The sequence below is a fragment of the Ahaetulla prasina genome, chromosome 13, assembly GCF_028640845.1.
Source record: "Ahaetulla prasina isolate Xishuangbanna chromosome 13, ASM2864084v1, whole genome shotgun sequence".
In the NCBI taxonomy this organism is placed as follows: domain Eukaryota; kingdom Metazoa; phylum Chordata; class Lepidosauria; order Squamata; family Colubridae; genus Ahaetulla; species Ahaetulla prasina.
This window is the reverse complement of record NC_080551.1, coordinates 10,483,509-10,506,345: the sequence shown is the minus strand read 5'-3', so window position 1 is coordinate 10,506,345 and position 22,837 is coordinate 10,483,509. Positions and strand designations below refer to the sequence as shown.

At 38.4% G+C, this 22,837-nt stretch overlaps 2 protein-coding genes across 23 annotated transcripts in view; one reads left to right on the top strand and one right to left on the bottom strand.

The window, feature by feature from the left end:
* ASB7 (ankyrin repeat and SOCS box containing 7) overlaps positions 1-22,837 on the bottom strand; it is an 84,310-nt gene that overhangs the window by 58,306 nt on the left and 3,167 nt on the right. For 3 of the 22 annotated variants that reach the window (XM_058156798.1, XM_058156800.1, XM_058156803.1), the window contains exons 2-8: positions 19,978-20,066; positions 16,395-16,484; positions 15,922-16,014; positions 14,051-14,314; positions 7,495-8,100; positions 6,674-6,804; positions 3,420-4,640 (exon numbers count right to left, since the gene is read on the bottom strand). In XM_058156798.1, the coding sequence (XP_058012781.1) occupies positions 4,500-4,640; positions 6,674-6,804; positions 7,495-8,100; positions 14,051-14,261 (1,089 nt within the window). In that variant the 5' untranslated portion in view covers positions 14,262-14,314; positions 15,922-16,014; positions 16,395-16,484; positions 19,978-20,066 and the 3' untranslated portion in view covers positions 3,420-4,499. Of the gene's footprint in view, positions 1-3,419; positions 4,641-6,673; positions 6,805-7,494; positions 8,101-14,050; positions 14,315-15,921; positions 16,018-16,394; positions 16,485-18,491; positions 18,583-19,977; positions 21,656-21,833; positions 21,853-21,943; positions 22,822-22,837 lie in introns of those variants that run through there. The other 19 variants (XM_058156806.1, XM_058156809.1, XM_058156810.1 and 16 more) reach the window with 15 other exon arrangements.
* LOC131184921 (uncharacterized) overlaps positions 15-22,837 on the top strand; it is a 56,775-nt gene continuing 33,952 nt past the window's right edge. Inside the window, exon 1 of the mRNA XM_058156821.1 lies at positions 15-3,435. Within this exon, the coding sequence (XP_058012804.1) occupies positions 724-1,662 (939 nt within the window). The 5' untranslated portion in view covers positions 15-723 and the 3' untranslated portion in view covers positions 1,663-3,435. The remainder of the gene's footprint in view (positions 3,436-22,837) is intronic.

Here is a 22,837-nt window from a genome sequence, read left to right as displayed (position 1 = left end):
AGAGTATTCTTGCCTCTGGTGGGACAATTGACATGCTGAAAGTATTTTGGTAGCTCTTTCCTTAAGTTTGCCTTGTTTAGATCTCCCAAAACAATGGCCAGTGAATCAGGGTGTTTGGCTTCAGCCTCCATGATTTGGTCAGCTAGAGTTCGTAATGCCTTGTTTACACAGGCTTGTGGTGGGACATAAACAGCAATTAGAAGAAATGAGGAAAATTCACGAGGCGAATAGTAAGGTTTGCAGTTGATAATTAGAGTCTCTAAATTATTGTCACAGAATTTGTAAATTATTTTAAAATCTTGACACCAGTTTCTGCTAATATATAGGCATAAGATAGATAGAGATATAGAGATATAGATAGATAGATGATAGATAGATAGATAGATAGATAGATAGATAGATAGATAGATAGATAGATACACACACATATACATATATAAATATATATAAATTGTTTCACCAGTATTCAACTTTTGAATATGGAAAGCACACATTAAAAGCTCAGTTGAAAATGCATTAATGGAGGAGTGCCTGCAGAACAGGGGTGTCAAATTCAAGGGTACTTAGATCTGGCCCGTGGAACAGCCCTGAAAACAGCAAAAGGAACATAGGAAAGAATATATCGGCACAATACACTCCAAGGGCAAAAAATGTTTTGTGAATCTCAGGTTTAATAACACAATTCAACCTTGCCAGCTGGACTCAGGTGCAACCTGTGATGTTATGAGTCTAAAGCAGGGGTCTCCAACCTTGGCAACTTTAAGCCTGGCGGACTTCAACTCCCAGAATTCCCCAGGCTTAAAGTTGCCAAGGTTGGAGACCCCTGGTCTAAAGGACAAAATGAAACTGGTACCCGAGGTATGTCTTCAGCCTAGCGGTTCTAAATTGAAGTTATATTCAGGAGAACTAATGAACTCACTGGGCCTATTTCAAACAGAATGCAGCATATATGGGGATATTTATAAACTTGAATTTGAGATTGTGGAAGCTGATCAGAAACCGCTATTGTCAGGATCAACATGTGAGCACTTGGGGTTGATGCAGTTTACCATACCGGCCGAGCTACACAATGTTGTGAGTTACCCCCCACTTAAATCTCTGATGGGGCCACTGACAAAACAGCAAATCCTTCAAGTATACCAGGAAGTGTTTGAGGGCCCCATAGTATCTGTTCCAGGAGAGGTTCATTTTGAACTTGATCCTGCTATTTCCCCAGTACAAAGTGCACCACGCAATGTGCCTATAGCTATTAAGCAGCAGGTTAAAGCACAATTGGATAAGTATGAGGTGGAAGGACGTATTACGTCAGTAACTGATCCCACTTCTAACACCATGTTTCAAGCCATCATTACAGGTATATATCTACATATTACAGGAACCGGAACTACCTCACAGGAGCAGCTGAAGGCAGCTCCTCGAGAGTCAGGGAATACATCTCAAACTAATGCTGCCAAGACTACAGAGATAACCCTTGTAACAGACTGGGTTCTGCCAGTGAAAACAGAGCATGGCCCTGCCAGGCTCCGTTTTCAGCCACAATGGTCTCCTGAAGCCCTCTGCCAGCGAAAACAGAGCTTGGGGAGGCTGCATGCTGCCCACCCGGCCTCCGTTTTTGGCCGCAGCAGCAGGAGCCCATTGCGGCTGAAAACGGATCCTCGATGAGTGACGTCGAGCTGGCCATGCCCCCCACGGCTCCCCTCCCAAGGTCAAACACAACCCTGATGAGGCCCTCAGTGAAATCAAATTTGACACTCCTGCTGTAGAAAAAGACCAGGCTGAGACTGAGGGAAGGGTGAAGCGCGTCATCAGTCTGGAATCCCTTCATGCCCACAAGTGATCTAAGTCCAGCCCACCTTGAATTCCATTGACCCTAATCTATCACCAATATGCTTGGACCTTTAGTAGTTCAGATTCTTGTAGAGGGCTCTAGCTTACAATAAATCTATATGCATTTGAACTTCCTGGACTCCTGATTGCCTGTGCTTGACAATGCCATTATCCAAATATTTGAGGAAAAGACATTTATCCCCACATTACTTTGAATGTTTGAAGCTACGGTAATGGTGCAGCTCATAAATGGTGGTTCGGTATTAAGTTTATGATCTATCACAGACCCCCCCCCCCAAAAAAAAAGACTGAATAATCAACTTTAGCTGTGCCCAAGTGTATACTGATTGCTGTTTCTAAATGTTATTAGAAACATTTGACTGTTTCAATCTTTTCATAAAAACTACAGTTTTGCCATTGTTGGGTTAATTCCATTCGTTCTGGAAAATATCTTTAAAACTAATTTTTTTAGTTTTAAACTAAACTAAGAACACTGCATTGAAAAAACAATGTAATTTTTAAGATTAAAGAAGGCCATAAAAGTGATTAAATGAGATGAGTGTCATCTTAAAAAGCTCCTCTTTATTAAGTGTTAACACACACAAAAAAGCTTCAAGCTGGCATCTCATTTTATAGGTTAGTTTTTGCTCTAGCCAGACTTAACACTATGATTTGATAATTTTCGCAACTAGATAGCATAGGAAAGAGAATAGTTTGTTAAATACAGGTAGTTCTCGACTTACAACAGTTTACTTAGTGACCAGGGGCGGGTTCCAAATCCTGTTGCTACCGGTTCGCTTGTGCGTGTGGGGGGCATTTCTGCGCATGTGCAGAAGTGTCTGGGCAGGTGAGCGGAGCCTTCCCAACGCTACCGGTTTGCCTGACCGGTACAAACCGGTAGCAACCCACCACTGTTAGTGACCCTTCAAAGTTACAGTGTTACTGAAAAAAAAAGACTTATGACCATTTTTCACACCATTACAGCATCCCCATGGTTACGTGATTTACTGCTTGACAACAGAGTCGCATTTATGATGGTTTTCAGAGTCTTGTTGGACTAGATGACCTACAAGGTCCCTTTCAACTCTGTTAACCTGAGGAGGAGACTGTCCAGCGTGCCATAATCCCCCTTGCATTATTAATAGAGAATTGGCGATTACAGTGTGTAAAAACTGTTTTGAGTTATCCCAGAGTCATAAGATGCCCTTTTGAGACCTTTGGAGAAGCAAAGTCAATGGGGGTAACCAAGCTCTGTGCGACTAATTCAAGAACTGCAGTGATTCACTTAAGAAAGGTGGCGAGGAAAGTCGTGAAATGAGACAAAACTCCCTGAACAAATTTCTCACTTAACAATAGAAATGTTGGGCTCAGTTGTGGTCATAAATTGAGGACTACCTGTAATTCTTTGTTTGGGGGATTCTCAGGAAAGTGCAAGAGCAGTTGAAGACGATGCAACGTGCAAAGAGTGTAGCAGTAGGATAAAAAAGGGCCGCGGTGTGGCTCAGGCTGTAAGAAGCCTGTTATTAAAACACAGCTGCCTGCAATTACTGCAGGTTCTAGTCCCACCAGGCCCAAGGTTGACTCAGCCTTCCATCCTTTATAAGGTAGGTAAAATGAGGACCCAGATTGTTGGGGGGGGCAATAAGTTGACTTTGTAAAATATACAAATAGAATGAGACTATTGCCTTACACACTGTAAGCCGCCCTGAGTCTTCGGAGAAGGGCGGGATATAAATGTAAATAAATAAATTTAAAAAATTATAAGGTAAACAAATTAAGCAAGCAAGATTCAAATTCAGGGAGTCAGCTGAATAGAATAGGAGTGATATGAGCTTTTAATAGTGCCAGCTTTAGGAATTTAAGGAAATAAAAGTATGGTGTTGTGTTCTAATATATTAAAAACAACAGCCAGAAGTGCACACACCATTAATCTGTTAGATACAGCAGAATAAGCAATGTAGATATCGGGCACAGAAAGAGAGAAAAGATGGGAGATGGGAATCATGACAATATAGAAGATGCTGCATAAGCACAAAATATTAAAAATCTACAACAGAGAACTAAAAAAACTTCAGGAAGACCCCAGCTCATCAAAAAGAGGAATATTAATAAAATATTACTAACATTTATGTATGAAATATGTTCTGTGTTGTACTGGAACAAACTTTTGAAAGTGAGAACAATAAACGAGTGGAACGACTTGCCTCCAGAAGCTGTGGGTGCTCCATCACTGGAGGTTTTTAAGAGACTGGGCAGCTATTTGTCTGGAATGGTAGAGGGTCTCTTGCTTGACCAGGGGTTTGGACTAGAAGACCTCCAAGGTCCCTTCCAACTCTGTTATTCTATTAATTCTAGTATGGAACTATATTTTAAGGTATTAGTCTCTATGCAGAATGCATCCACCAATGAAGCAGATTTTCCTGCTCTAAATGATCACCTTTGTATCTACTCCAGAAGATGGAAATAGCAAAGCTAGGGCATATACAACAGAAGGTGGAGGGAGAGAAGAGCGAAATTAAATCTTCTTGCATGAGTACAGATTCACACCTAACACTGGCTATATTCATAATATTCACCTTAATATCAGTCATTGCCTCCAATAATATAAAATTCAATTTATAATCTAGAGGTACTTGTTTCATTAAACTAAGGAATCTGAATATATGTAAGATTTAGACACCAGAAATCAACCACTTTTTAAAAATTGGTTTATATGTGCAGCAAAAAAACAAAACAAAAAACCAAACCTGATACAAAATACAGAATGGTGCTGAATATGAAATCAGTAAATTCTGGAGAAATAGGAAGAAAATCTGCAGAAAAAAAGATTTGAGAAAATTTAGCCACAGAACAGACAGCATACGGCCTAAAAATGTGTTACCAATCACGTGCATTTGTGTGTGTGTGTGTGTGTGCGTGTGTGTGTGCGTGAGAATATTGCATGTAGCCCCAAAATTATTTCCTTCCAAATCCCAAAGATTAAAATAGCCAGAAAAATGCACTGCTTAGTTGAAAACAAAGGAGAAAAATGCTTCAAGTTTCTAAATTAAAAGTGAATGCTTGGTTTCAATAAACCACAAGGAGATCTTTCCAATCTGGCGTTTTCCAGATTTGCTGAATAAAATTCCTAGAACTTTCAATCAGCACAAACGGAAACACGCTGTTTTTCCTCCCAAAACATTTCTTAGCTCAAGCTACGTTCAAAAATACATTTCCTAGAGCGACATTGCACTTTCAAGGGCAATCTTGCATGCATATACAACAATCTGTTTTCTCGTATTTAAAAAAAAACATGCAAAATGTTTTGAAAGTTTATATAGTATTAATAACAACTAGGTACATGTGGTGCTGACCAGATATCTTACAAATGTAATTTTTTACATATGATTTCATTTTTCTCCTATATTTTTAACAGCAGAAAACTTTAGCAAAAAAACTCTATGAGAAGCTCATTAAATAATTTTAAACTACAGAGTGAGTAATGTGTCCTGTTAACCCAAACGTATAAAAGAGGTGAGTTACATTGTTCCTTTCTTACATGACACAGAGAGGTTTATAAATTTATGTCTATCAGCAAACTATGATACATTGTAAAAATCAAGGTTAAGGGAAGAAATGAGAAAATGAAGACTATTTGGGAGAAACCTGGGCTGCTAAAAACTGCCTGATTTTACATTTGTGCTAGCAAGATTTTTGTCTCTGAAATCAATTCACCTAAATGATCATGTGGATACTGATTACTTAGATACCATGTTCCCCTACTGAACAAAACATTGAACAAAACCTATTTATAATCTTTTTTTCTGAAGTAATCTAATTTGGCCATATTTATTTTATTTATTTATTTGATTTATTTGATTTTTATACCGCCCTTCTCCCGAAGGACTCAGGGCGGTGTACAGGCAAAAATAAAACAGATAATACAATATACAAATTTAAAATGCAATTAAAAAACTTATTTTAAAATTAGCCTGAGAAGTAAAAATATACAATAAACTAAAAACCCCATTTAAAATTAATTAATAAGAATTTAAAATTAATAAAATTCAATTTAAGCCAGCCCCGCGCGAATGAAAAGATGTGTCTTCAGTTCGCGACGGAATGTCCGAAGGTCAGGTATTTGGCGTAAACCCGGGGGAAGCTCGTTCCAGAGTGTGGGAGCCCCCACAGAGAAGGCCCTTCCCCTGGGGGCCGCCAGCCGACATTGCTTGGCGGACGGCACCCTGAGAAGTCCCTCTCTGTGAGAGCATACGGGTCGGTGGGAGGCATGTGGTAACAGCAGGAGGTCCCGTAAGTACCCAGGCCCTAAGCCATGGAGCGCTTTAAAGGTCGTAACCAAAACCTTAAAGTGCACTCGAAAGGCCATATTCAACCAAGTCTGGAAATATGGGACAAACTGTGTTTTGTTATGCCTGACATTTTCTTCAGCAAGATGAGAGGATGGCATCATTGCACAATGTATCCGATCACTGTTTTGTTTTATTATCCTTCCAACAGGATCAATCATTTCGAAATATTAAAAATCAGAAACCATGAATAAAGAGAAGCCTGAGCCTGCTGGAAAGAAAATTCATTTGGTGAAACTTTACTCTGGCAATAAAAGTCTTATTATTGGTAAAAGTAAAGATAAAAGGGTCCCTGTGAGTTTTACTCGGCTAGACATAGCTGACTTTAGGGGGACATGCTCATCTCTGTTTCTTTGAGCCATTGAGCTGGCACTGTCCGGAGAGGTTTCCATGGTCATGTGGCCAGCATGACATCACACTGTAGCACAAAGTGTATGACGAAACACAGAACGCTATTACTTTCCCACCAAAGTGGTACCTATTTATCTACTTGCACTTACGTGCTTTCGAACTGCTAAGTTGGCTGGAGCTGAGTCAAGTGACAGGAGCTCACTCCGTCGTGCAGGGGTAGGACTCGACCTGCCAGAGCACAGACCTTCTCCGGTGTCTTTTAAACCACTCAGCGCCTCACCTATTATTGGCGGCACAATAATAATAGATGATTATTGATTGCTTCCTCTTATAAGTTTGGAATATTTTTAATGTATATGTTAAGGGACCCAAAGAGGGATCGAAAACAGGATTATTTTAAACATTAAGGGAGATTTATTTATCTGACTGCTGGCTCATTGCATTACTGTCAAGATTGAATCGCTTTATTGCCTTCTAGCTTCTATTGCTTTTCAACTTGCCAATGAAAAGGGGGGGAGGGGTGGAATGTGTGGGGAGGAAACGGGATGCCAAGACATAGTTCACGGAGCGTGAAAACCTGCAAAATGCCAAGGTCACTACTGAAGTTGCTCAGTGGAGAAATGGACTATTCCCATAACAAAAAGAAGTTTTGCAACAAGTACCCAAGGAGCGAGAGAAAGGGAATCTATTGTTTAACTAAGCAAGCTTTCGTGTGGGAAAACCAGAGCTGGTTTTGCTTCTTGAGTTCCAAGATGGCGTATTCAGTAAAGTTTTACTTTTTGGGATTCAAAGACCCCGAGGGTCGGACTGTTGACCATTATCATATGTAATTAATTTCGCTCATCAGAGGTCTCACTTAGCAACAGAAATCTTGGTCTCAATTGTGTTGTAAGTCGAAGACTATTTAAAACTGCCACCCCTCCTCCCAATCTAACTGCAAATTTTGATAAAAGATTTCTGCTATACATACTTGTTACTTCCTGTAAGAAATCCAAACAAGGCCGGCTACTTCCAGATATACTTATTGAAACCGCCAATGGAGTCTGTCCTTCATAGTTCCTTGTGTTGGTATCCGCGCCATAATTGTACAACATCTGCGCGCAAAGTACATCATCCCTAAGAGCAGACAAGTGCAACGGCGTCTGTCCATCTTCAAGGCGCCCCAAGTTCGTATCCGCCCCTCTCTGAAGGAACATCCGGCAATAAGTGTGATTGCTTTTAATCACGGCATAGCGTAACAGAAAGCCATTTTGAATGTCAATGTTGGCGTTGTGATCTAGGAGGATTTTGACACAGCTGGACCGTTCGCGGATAATGGCAAGCTGAAGTGGTGTAGTACCTTTGTCACTCAGTGGATCGACTTCAGCCTTGAACTCCAGCAAGAGTCGGACAAAGGAGTCCCTTCCATAATGAGCTGCCACATGCAAGGGAGTCCAGCCGTCGTTGCTCTTCGCGTTAATAATATCGACACGATAGTCGGATTCCAACATTAGGCGTGCAATCCGGGCTCGGCCATGCATAGCTGCATAATGTAGAGCAGTGAAGCCACCAATCAGGTCTTTCACTGTAGGATCCGCTGAAGTTTAAAAAAAAGTGGAAAAAGTTAATTATCATGAAAAGGACGCAAAACAGCAGTTTAAAATAGAACTTTTTCCCCCCCGCAAGGTTAACCTATAAATTCAGCTTTCACAGCAGACCTGAAATCTCACAAATGTTAGCACTTTTATGATATGATACCGTATATACCTATTTAACAAAAGTGGTGTAGTGGCCTAGAGGTGGAGCTCTCGCCTCACAATCAGGAGGCTGTGAGTTTAATCCTAGGTAGAGGCAGATATTTCTCTCTCTGGGCACACTGAGAACATATCCGCTGAATATAACTCTGCATAGGTGATAGAAAGGGCATCCGGCCAGTAAACATTCAGCTCCATTCGGTTTGCCCAGACTCCACCCCGCAAGGGATGATACCTATTTAACAAAAAACCTATTTCTTCATTAGGTATGACAAAAGACCTGTAAAATTATTGCCATCCATTATTGTTATTTTTTTTATAGACTTCTTTCCAACTGATACGAAAGGTTTTGTAATACTACTGAAGCATCATTGTGTACAGTGGTTGGGACTTAACAGTGATTAAGCAACATCGTGTATATTGGAAGTTGCTTTATAGGCACCAAGGATTTAACATTTTAAACATTCACATTTCAATACTGAAAAATGCAAAATTTGAAAAAGAGCATGCTTCTGAATTATGGGCTGAATTTAAAATATTTTCATGCAAAGTTCCATATAAAAAGAAGTGGAGAAGACCCATTTATTGGGAAGAGTTCCAAAGCAAAAGAGAATTCAATAAAATTTGGATCTGGTTTGTGACAGATGAATTGAATAACCGGTGTTTTCCCCTGTAATTCAGTTTTGGTAATAAAAAAAAAACAAAACCAAAGAAAAATGAATATTTACTATACCTATTGTCTCCAATACAGGTAGTCCTCAACTAATGACCACAATTGAGCCCAAAATGTCTGTTGTTAAGTGAATTTTGCTCCTTTTTACAACCCTTATTGCCCCACCTGTTAAGTGAACCACTGCACTTATTAAGGAAGTGACATAGTTGTTAAGGGAATCTGGCTTCCCCTTTGACTTCGCTTGGCCAAAGGTCACAGAAGGGGATCACATGACCCCACGGCATTGCAACCATCATAAATATTAGTCAGTTGCCAAGCATCTAAATTATGATCAGGTGACTATGAGGATGCTGCAACGGTCATTAAGTTTGAAGAACAGTCATAAGCGACTTTTTGCAGTGCCGTTGTAACTTTGAACAATCACTAAATGAACTGCTGTAAGTCGAGGACTACCTGCAGTCAAGTCACCCAACCCAACAACCACCAGGTATTTCTCAATTTCTCAAAATCTCTCTACCTACTTATCCTAATTCCTTCAGCTCTAACATTTCATCCTTGGTTCCATATTTTGTTTTCCCTTGTGCTTCTTGGTTTTAAAGAGAAGCATCTGTAGCAACATCTGCAGGCTCAAGATGCAGATGTATTGTGGTCTGGCAAGATGGGTTTGTTTTAGGGGGTCAATACTGTGTAAGTTAAAAGAAAGCCCTTTGTGATCTATGCAGTTGCAAAGCATGTAAGCTCGATATTAGTTCAGATCATCTCGATAAAACTGTCTTCTATAAAATGAAAATAACTTAACTTTGCCGCTTCACAAAACGTTGAGCTTTGCAAGAATGTAAACATCTAATTTTGAAGAAGGGGAAGCAGGATAGGGCAAAATGTCAGCATTTCAAGAGGAATAGCTAAGTATCCCTTCTCCCACAGAAATCTGGATTCATAAAATATTTTAAAATTTACCAGATGTATAGATCTAATATCATCCTGTCACATGCAATGACTAACACTATTTTTTGTTCATGGGCAAATTACATGGTGCCTGGCACTCAATTCTTCCCACTTCTGCTCATGTTATTTGAATATAAAAAGTGATATAAAACCTTGGCAAGGGCAGTATGTGAAAATAATCATGCAATATTACAGAAATCTCAACTATGAATACTGTTTTAAGGTAGAAAGACAGGATATCATTAAATGTAAATAAGCAAACTCCTTTTGAAAGAACATTTTATTAGAAATATTCTCTATTTCAGCAAGTGGTTAAAGTTGCTTTCCAGATGGTAACAAGACAATTAAATATTAAAATTACAACCCTTATTTTATAGCTAAAGAAAATAACTTGCATTAACAATTTTTGTACAGACTAACTGTGAATTGTTTAAAAGCTTTCTCTGTTTAAATAAACTGGTGTTAACTTGTATTAAACATCTCTCTGTGACACCTGTGAATGTCAGTATCTTCACTGCTTTTCTTGGCATTTTTCATAGATAAAAAGAACCCCTGTAGTTAAATCTAAGATCACTTAGTTGTAAAATCTGAAATCTATTTATTTTAATTTTAATTCAAAGAGAGTAGAGAATAAAAGAAGACCAAGAGGAAAGCTTGACTGGTTAGGTGGGATCTAGGTGAGGGGGTCCTGAACCAAATTTATAGACAGGAAGAACAAAAATCCTACAGAAGAGAATCCCAAAGGTGCTTTTTCAAGAGGCAACTGGACTTTCTGGTTTTCATTTGAAGACATTCGCTTCTTGTCGAAGAAGCTTCTTGGATGAGAAGCGAAACGTCTTCAAAGGAAAACCACAAAGTCCAGTTGCCTCTTGAAAAAGCACTTTTGGGACAACCATGACCTGGATGATTGAGAAACCCCATAGACATTTACAGAAGAGAAGATATGTAGCCCAGGGTTGAACTGTAGAGTCCTTGGTGCTCTCATCATGTTACAATTTACCTACTTGGGTAATAAAACATCATCCGCAAACTAACAACCAAACAAACTGGCAAACCTACCTCCCACCACCAGCAGTTCACTTCCCAGTGAACATGACCTGATGTAACCTTCCTATCAAAAAACCCATCACAAATGACTCACACCCGGTCCATCATGAGACCCTCACTTGACACACCCACACCTGAAGCCCTTATAAACAGAACAACACTGACACTGACATCCCCTAAACTCCGCTGAAGATGTTACCTAGCCTGGTAACGAAAGGTTCAGAAATCAACCCACAAGCCCGGAGAATGAACCTTCACTCTCATTCCACACCCGAGCTACAGATATTCGCCACTATTGCAAACTAACCACCAAATTCAGAGAGCTTTAAGGATTCCAGAGTTTAGAAATCCTCGCAAGAACTGGAAAATTAAATTATACTAATTACACTTAGTGAGGGCAAATTCAAGGACAAGATAATTTGTGTAAAAATCAGATGGAAAAGTGAAGCAACCTTATTTCACGAGAGACAAAAGCAAATGAAAAGATTCGATAGATGTACTTGGTCCCATATAAAATGAACTGTTTCTTTCTGCAATTTGTTGCAGGTTTATGTCTACTATTTTTCTTTAAAATCATAGTCTCACATTTTTCTGCCATCTGCTATGGTACGCTTCTAATGTAATATTTATGGTTATTTTTTTAAATAAGTAATCTGTGACCATAATAAAAGTGGACTTGCTTTGATTTCTTATCCAGTCACTTAATAGGGCTGTTAAGAATTTCAGGACATCATCATTAATATCTGGTATACAAAACAGCTACAGGATTGTGGACTAATCTTTGAATTAATTGCACTACTTGCATAATATCTCCCTGATTGCTTGCATTCAAGCTGAATGAAAATCTGTGACTGTTTGCAAGCATGATCAATACATTAAAAACATAATCAGTTTTCTGTAGCTCTTTTATAACATCAAGTTCACACCTTGGATAAGAGCATATAAGTTCAGGAAATGATTACGGGACTTAAGGTTTTTCAGTATGTTAAATTGGTAAATTAAGTCAGACAAAACTGTCCTCCGTAAACTAACAAACAGCAACCCATCTCAACAAATGACTCTACATGTGGTAAACAGTATTTTTACACAAACAGACACACACATACTAAAAAACACAGAAGCTGAGAAAATCACAACAATCATCGATAGTCAGGAAATAGGTCTTTTGGCACACTTGGGACTGAGGCCTAAGCACAAATAGGATGTCTGAAATAGTCAACTGTTTTCATCAGGAATACTCATTAAGAAGATCACTTGAGTTAATATCACTGCCTTAGCTCTGGAAAGTGCATCTACAGTAGAACAAGGCACAGGTAGTCCTCGAGTTACGACCACAATTGAGCCCATAATTTATGTTGCTAAGTGAAACATTTATTAAGTGAGTTTGTCCCATTTGATGGGCCGTTGACTTACTTGGATTTCATTGATGTATTTACCTACTTGACTTACTTACTTACCCTAACTTTTAATGGTCACTAAGTGAACTATTGTAAGTCGAGGACTTACAATAGCTCAACATTGTCCTGTGTCAACTAAGGATCCATGTGAGGTCCATCTAGAATTTGCGCAGAATTCTGAAAAGCTCAGAAACGCAACAAATATTCCTGAATCTGAATAGTCTCAATTTGAGACAATGCATCAGTTAAGTCTAGCCAACTCTACAGTACTATTGTGGCAAATTCTGAACCAAAAAGGACAGGATATCACAGATATCAGAAAGCATTTGAAATCAATTTCCACAAGTACAGAAATTCAGCTATTTACTAAAAATATCAGATATGGGAGAGGAGGAAAACTGTACTATAGCTTAATATCTGTTTTGGAAATACCTTCTGCCATCTTCTGGTCATATTCCACTTGATAATGATTGTTAAAAATGACACTCTGCCCAAAGGTTAAATATCTTTTGAGTTAAATTAAAGTCTAGGTGACATTGATGGACTATACGTTTTCTGGCAATATCATGAAAATAATTAGCAATTGCCTTCTTTTTAAAAATTTCCAGTGTTTATAACCAGCATTTCTCAGAGTTATCCTTCCAAATAAAAACCAGGTCCAATTACATTAACTTTTCAAGATCAGTCAAAACTGGCTAAATGTTGCCACATACATCTTAAAGAATGATTTAATTTTACATACGTGTAGCACGAAGTTCTGTGAAATACCTGACTTTATCAATAAGCAATTTCTATACATGTAGAGACTCGATTCTCTGTGGAAATATTATACAATATTTGTCCAGAACTGTTATCGGGTATCCTGCTTGGGCAGGGGCTGGACTAGAAGGCCACCAAGATCCCTTCAAACTCTGTTATTCTGTATTTCACTAACCAGACTTCTTCTTTTATCCCCAGTTGCATAATCAACACCACCAACTGTCTCTTCATCCATAAATGGGACATTATTTATAAAATTTAAGGAAAAGATGAAGAAGAGAAACTCGATTTCTTATACCTTCAGAACATTTGCATTTCATTTTTTACAAGTGCAACTTAAAGCAACAAGAAATAGACTCTAATAGATATTGGGAAATCATTGAGAAATCTAAAGCTAAATGCTACTGCCAGAAGTGACAATTCCATATGGCCATTAATTTAGCAGAACTGAATTATGAAGCTAAATTGTTCTATGAACTTCCCTTTTGTTCTGCTATTACAAATGCATTTATGTGTATTTTCTAGAAGTGGTTAGTATCCTACACCCAAGAATGAATTTATATTTCAGAACATTTACATTTAGATTATAAATTTAATCACAATTTAGTTTACAATATAGAGTAAGATGTTAGCCATCTATTAGAACCAGTCCATGCAGAAATATGTTGTGGAATGAGTTAAGTTTTTCTTTTGTACAACACTCAAAACACACAACAAACTAGTGCCATCTTGTGGTCGACTCTAAAGTCACATAGTTTGTCTGCTGTTTTTCTTTTTCTCCTTTCCACACCCTATTAGAGATCTAAAAAATGTAGAAATTAAATTTTATCTAGATCACGTTGGGTGTCCAAACAGCAAAAACAAAGGGGGAAAAAAGGAAATTCTATTTTTTAAAAAAGGAAACCAAACTATTGAAAGAGAAGGTCTGAAACATTTCATCACTAAGCAACCATAAATTCCTCTTCAACTAACCTCCATGTTCAAGAAATACACGAACGCATCGTTCCTTCCCTCTGGCTGCTGAAAAATGAAGCAAGGTCCAGCCATTAGCGTCTCGGCCGTTGGGAGAGTAGCCCTGCTCTAACATTTTGCGCACCGTATGGACATCCCCAGCGGCCACTGCTGCCTGAATCTGCAACTCTTCTTGTAGCTCAGGGTTCCTCCGGCAATGGTGATGTAACATCCTCGCAGAATCTGCTTCCTTTTAAAGAAGGGTCATGAAGTCTCAGCGGTCACCTTAAATATAAAATACACTGATTTAATGAAATTGATAAAGAATAAAAGACAATTTATTGTGCATAGGAGAAGGGAGGGGACGATCATATTGACTATCAACTACAGCAATACTTCTTAACCTTGGTCACCTTAAGACCCATGGACTTCAACTCCCAGAATTCCCCAGCCAGCCATTCTCTTAAATCCACAAGCCCTGAAGTGGCTGCGGTTGAGAAACACTGAACTAACTACTGCATTGGCTACATACATTCCAATGAACTGAAGAGCTGTATGTACACTGTAACCTCTAGCTCAACGTTTTCCATAGCCCATAGCAACAGGAAAATCCAATTGTGGAGACGAAGAGACCAATAGAATACCAACAACGTAATTTATGTTAAGTGATTGTGTCAGCTTAAGTAAGTAGCCACAAATATGTATTATAAAGAGCCAAAACTGTTCTTATCTTCTATTCTGGTTTGAGACAAGTAACTTAGAGAGGGTAATGGCAGCAAGGCCAAACTGCATGAGTACAAAGCTTTCAATTGTCTCTAAATATATATGAGTAACAATTCAAGGCTCAATTCATGTTTGGCACAGGATAACAGGCTAAAAAACAGATTTGAAGGGAAGAGACAAAATAAAAAAATCTGGTCAACAGGAACAATCCACCACCAGGGAACTAAGGAAAAAGAGGTGTTTTTCTCCTTCCCATGTTACCAGTAGTCCTCAAGTTGCAACAATTCATTTAGTGACCGATCGAAGTTACAACGGCTCTGAAATGGCTTGTGACCATTTTTCACACTTACAGCTGTTGCAAAAACCCCATGGTCACGTGATCAAAATCCAGACTCCTGGCAGCTGACTCATATTTATGACAGCTGCGGTGTCGTGGAGTATTGTGACCCTCTTTTGCAGCCTTCTGACAAGCAAAGTCAATGGGGAAGTCAGATTCATTTAACAGCCGGGTTACTAACTTAACAACTGCAATGAGTCACTTAACAACTCTGGCAACATCTGGTCTTCCGTGTTTTAGTCAGGTGTCTTAATCATTATACCAAAGGGTCACTGTATTTATATATACAAACTGTATCTGGGTTTTTTAAAATGTTTTTAAAATATGGATTATTAATGCCCATTTTTAAAATAGTGACAATTACAGCATGTCTGTGTCCTTTTTCTTAAATCATTTTACTTTTCCATAAAACTATTCTTGGAAAGAAGCAAATAGCAATAGCACTTAGACTTATATACCGCTTTACAGTGCTTTTACAGTCCTCTCTAAGCGGTTTACAGAGTCAGCCTGTTGCCCCCAACAATCTGGATCCTCATTTTACCCACCTTGGAAGGATGGAAGGCTGAGTGAACCTTGAGCCTGGTAAGATTTGAACTTTCAAATTGGAGGCAGACGGCAGGCAGCAGAGGTAGCCTGCAGTACTGCATTCTAACCAGCACTGTGGCTCAATTTCATAATGTTTCTCTCAAATACTGGATATTTAGTCATAAAATTATCTTTGGAGGGAGCACTGGAAAAACTGTTCCCGGATGACCTCACTGACAATTCCTTAGTTAAGATGCAGGTAACATTTTCCACAAAGAATGATTAAGGTCCTCTATTTAAAAAATACCTTATAGGCAAAAGTCAGTTTTTGTACGTTGTGTTTTCCGTCTTCATTGTACATTACTTTGTCTGCAGGCATAATACGGCAAGCAAATGGTTTCTGCTTGAAACGAAAAAGGTGTCTGTTAGATCAAAGCAAGCAAGAAACGTTCATCTAATCTCTGATACTGCCTGGATTGCAAGAAAAAGTAGAATTGTGGATGCGTTTTTATAGAGATACTTATAAACGAGCGACAAAGCAAGGCAGAAAAAGTGAAAAGGACCGCTGAACAAGGAGCCTCTCATAATATACCCTGGAAATATATCCAAAGTTCATTCAGACTTTTTTGGGACAGGAAAGATACTCCTGCCATTTATATTGTACATTCTGAATGGTTATTTTATTGGAAAAGATTATGCAACGGCAATGTCATTCCTAGTTTTAAATAAGCTTATATACCCAAAGGACAAGATTATAATGAATGTAGGACAACTACATACCAGAGCATGTAGCATCCAGCAGGGCTGCCAAGGACATTATCTTCTTTCTTATTATTCCGCGCTTGGAGGTTTACTCCTTCTGTGATACTGCTTCAATCAATATAGCGAAATTTTACAATTACAATTTACTTCATGTATAATAATATAATAAAATATCATATTAATACGTAATATTTTTCAGAATGAAATATTTTTTCAATCCATTTCCCAACAATCCATTCCTAACAATGTTCCAGAAGAGCTCCAGACAACTTCACAGAATGTTCTGCTGTTCCATAAATGGGCTGACTTCAGAAGACTTGGAAACTCTACACCAGGTTGTCCTCTTTCAGAGTTCAATTGAAACATTTTATGACAGAACTGTTTCACACCATTATCAGCCTATTAGTTTCTTTCTCTGGATGCTTATTTCTCTCAAGAAGTACCAAGGATTTCCATTCATTTCTCCTAATGCCATCAATGTTTTGTTAGAGGTGAATTCCCCTTTTCAGCAAGGGAAATGGCCATCTATAGAGTGCATTTTCTTTTTATGAGTATTCAGATCTTTCTGTATCATACCAAGATTTAAGGAAGCTGTATCTCACAGGAAATTGTCCGTCTAACGGAATGAGAGGTTCACACAGTGCACTAAGCTATGATTCATTTTATAATGTTTTAGTGAACGAGTCACTAATGGCCAATTCCCAAATCACAATGTGCCACAAATTATAGTTTATTAATCATAATACTTGAGTTGGCACAACAAAATAAACCAAACACATTTTATAATGGTTTTTAAATGCCTCTGAACTTAGCTCTTTGCTTAATTGCTGTAGCTTGCCATGGTTTCGGTTAATAATCTTAGAAGGCTAAAAAACAAGCTATGCATTAGCAAAGCATGTACTTACTGTATTTTAGCACTTCCAATATTTTTCCAGGATTTTTTTTTTGCATTTATATCCCACCCTTCTCCGAAGACTCAGGGCAGCTTACACTATGTTAGCAATAGTCTTCATCCATTTGTATATTATATACAAAGTCAACTTATTGCCCCCAACAATCTGGGTCCTCATTTTACCTACCTTATAAAGGATGGACGGCTGAGTCAACCTTGGGCCTGGTGGGACTAGAACCTGCAGTAATTGCAGGCAGCTGTGTTAATAACAGACTGTCTTACTAGTCTGAGCCAGAGGCCCTTCTAGGATTTATTGTTCCCAGTTTATCTCACTGAATAAAATGTGGGTTATTGAATTCAATTGGTGATTACCAAACATTGCAAAGAAAAAATTGACCCGTGTGAATAGGACAACAACAGGACAATCAATTTTGCAATATTTTGTTGTCCAAAAGCAATGTCACAATAAGAATGTGAGGGATATGTGGTCAAGACAAATCCAATTTGGGGGAGTCCAAACTCTTTTATTTTAAAAAGTGGCATTGCTTCATAATTTCTCTTAGGTAAAAATCATTTTTCAAAAGCAAATTTAATCTCCCTGCAATAGTTGCAGCTGAAAACAAGATAGGAAATTAATAAAGATACTGAGACATAATGCTTTGTGCTGCTAGGCACTATAAAAGTCAGCCATGTTACAGCGTTGATGAAGTAACATAATGAAAACAGCTAGTAAATAGAAGTGGAAGATTTCTTTCCCAGACCCGAATCAACGCTGCCCATTTCCTTCTCACTTACAAATCATAATGGTCTGGTTTCCATAATGTGCTAAGCCAAAAATAAACGAACTACATTCCATGCTGTATACCAAAAAACATTGATGGCTAAGACTTTTGCCATTGCATGCCAAAAATGGAGGAAATGCGGGGGGATCGCACGCGTGTGTGCCCACACCCATAATTCAATGTACCCCCCGTGCATGTGTATGTGACCCACCCACACTCCCCCAGCTTTTGGCACACGATGGCATGGTGGGCCAGGTAGGCCCATTTTTTGCCCTCCCCAGGCTCCAGCTTGGGGACGGTGAAAACGGCCTTCCCCACTCCCCAGAGACCATCCGGAGGCCGGAATCGGCTTGTTTACTCCCCAGAGACCATCCGGAAGGCCCGAAAATCAGCTGGCCAGCGCACACATGCACGCTGGAGCTGAGCTAGGGAAACACTCACGTGCCTACAGATATGGCTCCGTGTGTCACCTGTGCCACCCGTGCCATAGGTTCGCCATCATGGCCATAGAAATACAGTTGCTGTTCACCGACTGTAAAATGGGTATAAATGCTCACTTCAGTACAGCACAGAAGTAATGAATGGCTTACCAAGTGTAAAATGGTATGCAGGTTCTATTATAAAAGGCATATTGTATGTATATCTATATATTAAGACCTTCGTTCTAGTTTATAGCTTTTGATCATTTTAGAAGCACGTGCACACAATGAAATCTGTTTGTAGAAGGATGAGATTTGCCCTCTCCTACAAGCTACTGGGAAGGTAAAATGTTCTTTTATTATGAATGCTATTGCCAAAGTATCACAAAATATCCAAACTTGCTCTCAAAATCAACATACATGGTTGTAACGTAACCATTTTAAAATACAAACATTTGACCCAGAGATAGCAATTTGAACAAGCAAAAACATTCATCTAAAAGGTCATAAAGGCTTCAAATAACAAAAGCAATATAAACATTTAAATGTATTTGATCACTCGGCTGTAAATGTTAAACCATTTTTAAAAGCTCATCACATTCTGAAAACCAAAAAACGAACTTCACCTTAGGAATACCACCAAGGCTAATATATTCCACCCTTTGCTGTTTACCTTGCAAATTGTTTCTCAGTGACATATTTTCAAATTCTTGTAATCACAGGCAGCCCCTGAAATCATACTGAGCCTCACTGAACAAAAACAGTATCTGACTCTTTCCTTCCAAAACTATCAACGGGGACCAGTACACATTGAACTGTTTGTGACTGTAAATAGACTTAAAAGAGAACATTTAATTCCAAGGATTTGAAGATGGAAGTTTACTTTAAACATACGGTATGTATCTCAGCTTAGTAAGCAGAGAGTCTACATGCTATATTCTGATGATATTCTTCATTTAAGACACTATGTGAATCCTAAAATTGACCATGATAACCAGATCACCTGCAACTTAGAGGTTGCAGGTGATCTGGTTATTGTGGTCAACTTGAGGATCCTAGAAAACATAGTTTAATCTGCAGTAGAAAACAATTAAACCCTTTTCTGGGTCAACTATGCACAGGGAAAGAAAAGTAAAAGACTGGATCAATTGGGGTATAAATCTTGTGTGTTTCTTAGTTAATTAATCCAAAACATGGATACCCAAAGTGGGCCAGTGTATCTAATGCAAAGGGATTGATTCTCAAAAGAGGGCAAATGAATTAGAAATCAGACCGTTGCAATGTGTTATACGCACATATAATCAAAACTAAAACAGCTGCCTTCACTAAGCAGATAATACAGTTCGTTGAGCTAATTAAGCTATGTTGAATTCAATGTATGGAGTGTCTTCTGTGCTTCGCAATATACAAGTAACATGTCTTGTTTCTAACTTCCAACAGAACTACCAGTAATATTCTTACGGACTAATGTAAAATGTTTTTAAAAAGTAGAATTTTAGATCAGTTACCTGGATACTAGGTTCTTCTATTACATTTTTGCTTCTTGGTTTTTATTTTGTATTCAGAGTTTCCTAATTTCTTATGTCGCAGCATGAGCCTGGAAAACAAGCAGAACAGATTTACAATAGATACAGGAACCTTTCCTAAGACCACTCAATTTTTATTACATTTTTATTACATTTTCCCTTATTATCCAAAAAGGAGCACAGAGCAGTTTATATAATTAGCCTCAGATCCCCAATATTACTCTGTTCAAATAGCAAGCCTGATATAATTTATGGTGAAAGATGATGGGTTGACCAAAAACTTCAGAAACTGTTGTGAATGAATGGGAATTTGAATCTAGTTCTTTCCTCTCCCGATAGTTCAATATTATGACTAAGTTATACACCACAATTTTTAATGATTTGTGGAATCTTCTTGCCATACACATTATTCTACAGAGGAATTATGGAGTCTGTCATCTGCACCTCCATAACTGCCTGGTTTGGCTCTGCAACCCAACAAGACAGACAAAGACTTCAGAGAATAATTAGAACTGCAGAAAAAACAATGGCTACCAACCTGCCTTCCATTGAGGACCTGTATACTGCATGAGTCAAAAAGAGGGCTGTGAAAGTATCTACAGACCCTTCGCATCCTGGACATAAACTGTTTCAACTCCTACCCTCAAAACGACGCTATAGAGCACTGCACACCAGAACTAGACACAAGAACAGTTTTCCAAATGCTATCTCTCTGCTAAACAACTAATTTCCACAACACTGTCAAACTATTTACTAAGACTGTATTACTATTATTCTTCTCATCCTTCCTATTACCAACTTCTCCCACTTATGACTATAACCTTGTTGCTTGTATCTTTATGATTTATATTGTTTTGTTTCCTAGTATGGTTTGATTGCTTATTTAGTAACTTATGACTATCACTGTGTTGTATCTTATGATTCTTGATGAATGTATTTTTTATGTACACTGAGAGCATAAGCACCAAGACAAATTCCTTGTGTGTCCAATCATACTTGGGCAATAAAGAATTCTATTCTCTGCACTATGATGAATAGAGCATTCTCCTTACATAAATCAAGAAAACCTCTTTAAATGTAGCTTAGATTTGGCAACAATTAGCTACACCTTCTATCGCCTCTTTAATGCAATCTTTAGAGAAGATTCAATACCCGTTTTTCCCGTCCTTCTCCATCTTATAAATATAGTATTTCTTCCTTAGCCATTCCAACTATTTGTTATCGATGTTGTTACCCTTTCAGAATAAGAGGTTACCCCGGTCCCCCCCTCTAAGGAACTTTTAACAGATTAACAGAGTTGGAAAGGACCTTGTAGGTCATCTAGTCCAACCCCCCACCCAAGCAGAAGACCCTACACTGTTTCTGATAGATGGCAGTCCAGTCTCTTCTTGAAAGCTTCCAGTGATGAAGCTCCCACAACCTCTGAAGGCAAACTGTTCCATTGGTTGACTGTTCTCACTGTCAGAAAATTTCTCCTTATTTCCAGGTTGAATCTCTCCTTATTCAGTTTCCATCCATTATTCCTTGTCTGGCCTAATCTTCCCCACCTGCAACCCAAGCCTTGGGGATGCCAACATAAGCTGCCTTCTCCCCTTTTCATGTAATCTTTCTCTCTCCCAGCTCAAGCCATTCTCCCCTTTAAAGGTATGAGGTAGAGGTGAACTATGAAAAACTCGCCATGATTGAACTGTGCTTTTCAACAATGTCTCAGCTTTGGGATCACTAGCCACCAACTCTCACCGCTGATCTCTTAATATTAAACCTGAAGTTATTTGACGAAATTGGAAAAGTGAAAGTTGCATATCAGACAAAAGGAGATATTCCACACAGCATGTTACCACCTGATGAAATTTGCTATCACAAGATAAAGTGATTCCTGCCAACCCGGGTTGCTACAAAAATAGACAAGTACATGGAGGATAAAGATTTCAATGAATTGTTGTTTTACCTTCAGCATCACAGCTAGTGTGTTTTTGAATCACTGTTGCCAGGGAACACAAGTACCATATGAGAAAGCAACTTAACTCATATTCTGATAGAGGGTTTGACAAAGGATCTGACTGTCCACGCTGCTGGGATCAAATGGATCTTTGGTTTGATCCAGCATGGTTCATTTTTAATCTATTCTATTATGTTCCCAACCTTCCAGGATGAGTTTTCATTAATTCCTCCCCATTATGATTCCTTCTTCTGTATATTTTTAAAGAATCAGCTCTGCCTATTGCATTCTTCCAAGCAACAGAAATTAAGTGAATGTCCTTCATATCTTCCCTCTCCACACATTATCAGAAGAAAAAGAAATCTGCAGCTGCCATTTTAAATTTGCCAACCAGTAAATATATCCTGTTGAACTGAATGGAACATACTTTTGAGTAAAAGAAACATGTACAGAATGTGAACTAAATGTTTTTTACTTTTTGAGGTTGAAAGAAAAGCATTTGTTTTCATAATTGTTGAGAAAATTCTGAGGTATAACTTAGAAAATGTATTTCAAAGAACACTGCAGCATTTTAATGGCCAAACTTCATCAGAATATTTGTACAATATTATTTTTTTAATGGGCCACTCAACCTTTAAAAATGCAACAGTTCATACAAGAGACATTACAGTCAATTCCAAATCAAGCAGTTGCATTTCCATAAGATGTTAGGTATGGTTGATTTAACCCTTAATGGGTTTTGAATATGTATGTGTTGACCATGTTATATAGACTACTTGATTAGTTTATAATTTAAAGTATTATGCAAACCCATACAAATTAATTAATTAATCCAGTAAACAGGAGTGCTAAACAGGATTAATTCAGGAGAAAGGTGCTAAGCAAAGAAAGGTTGGTCAAACC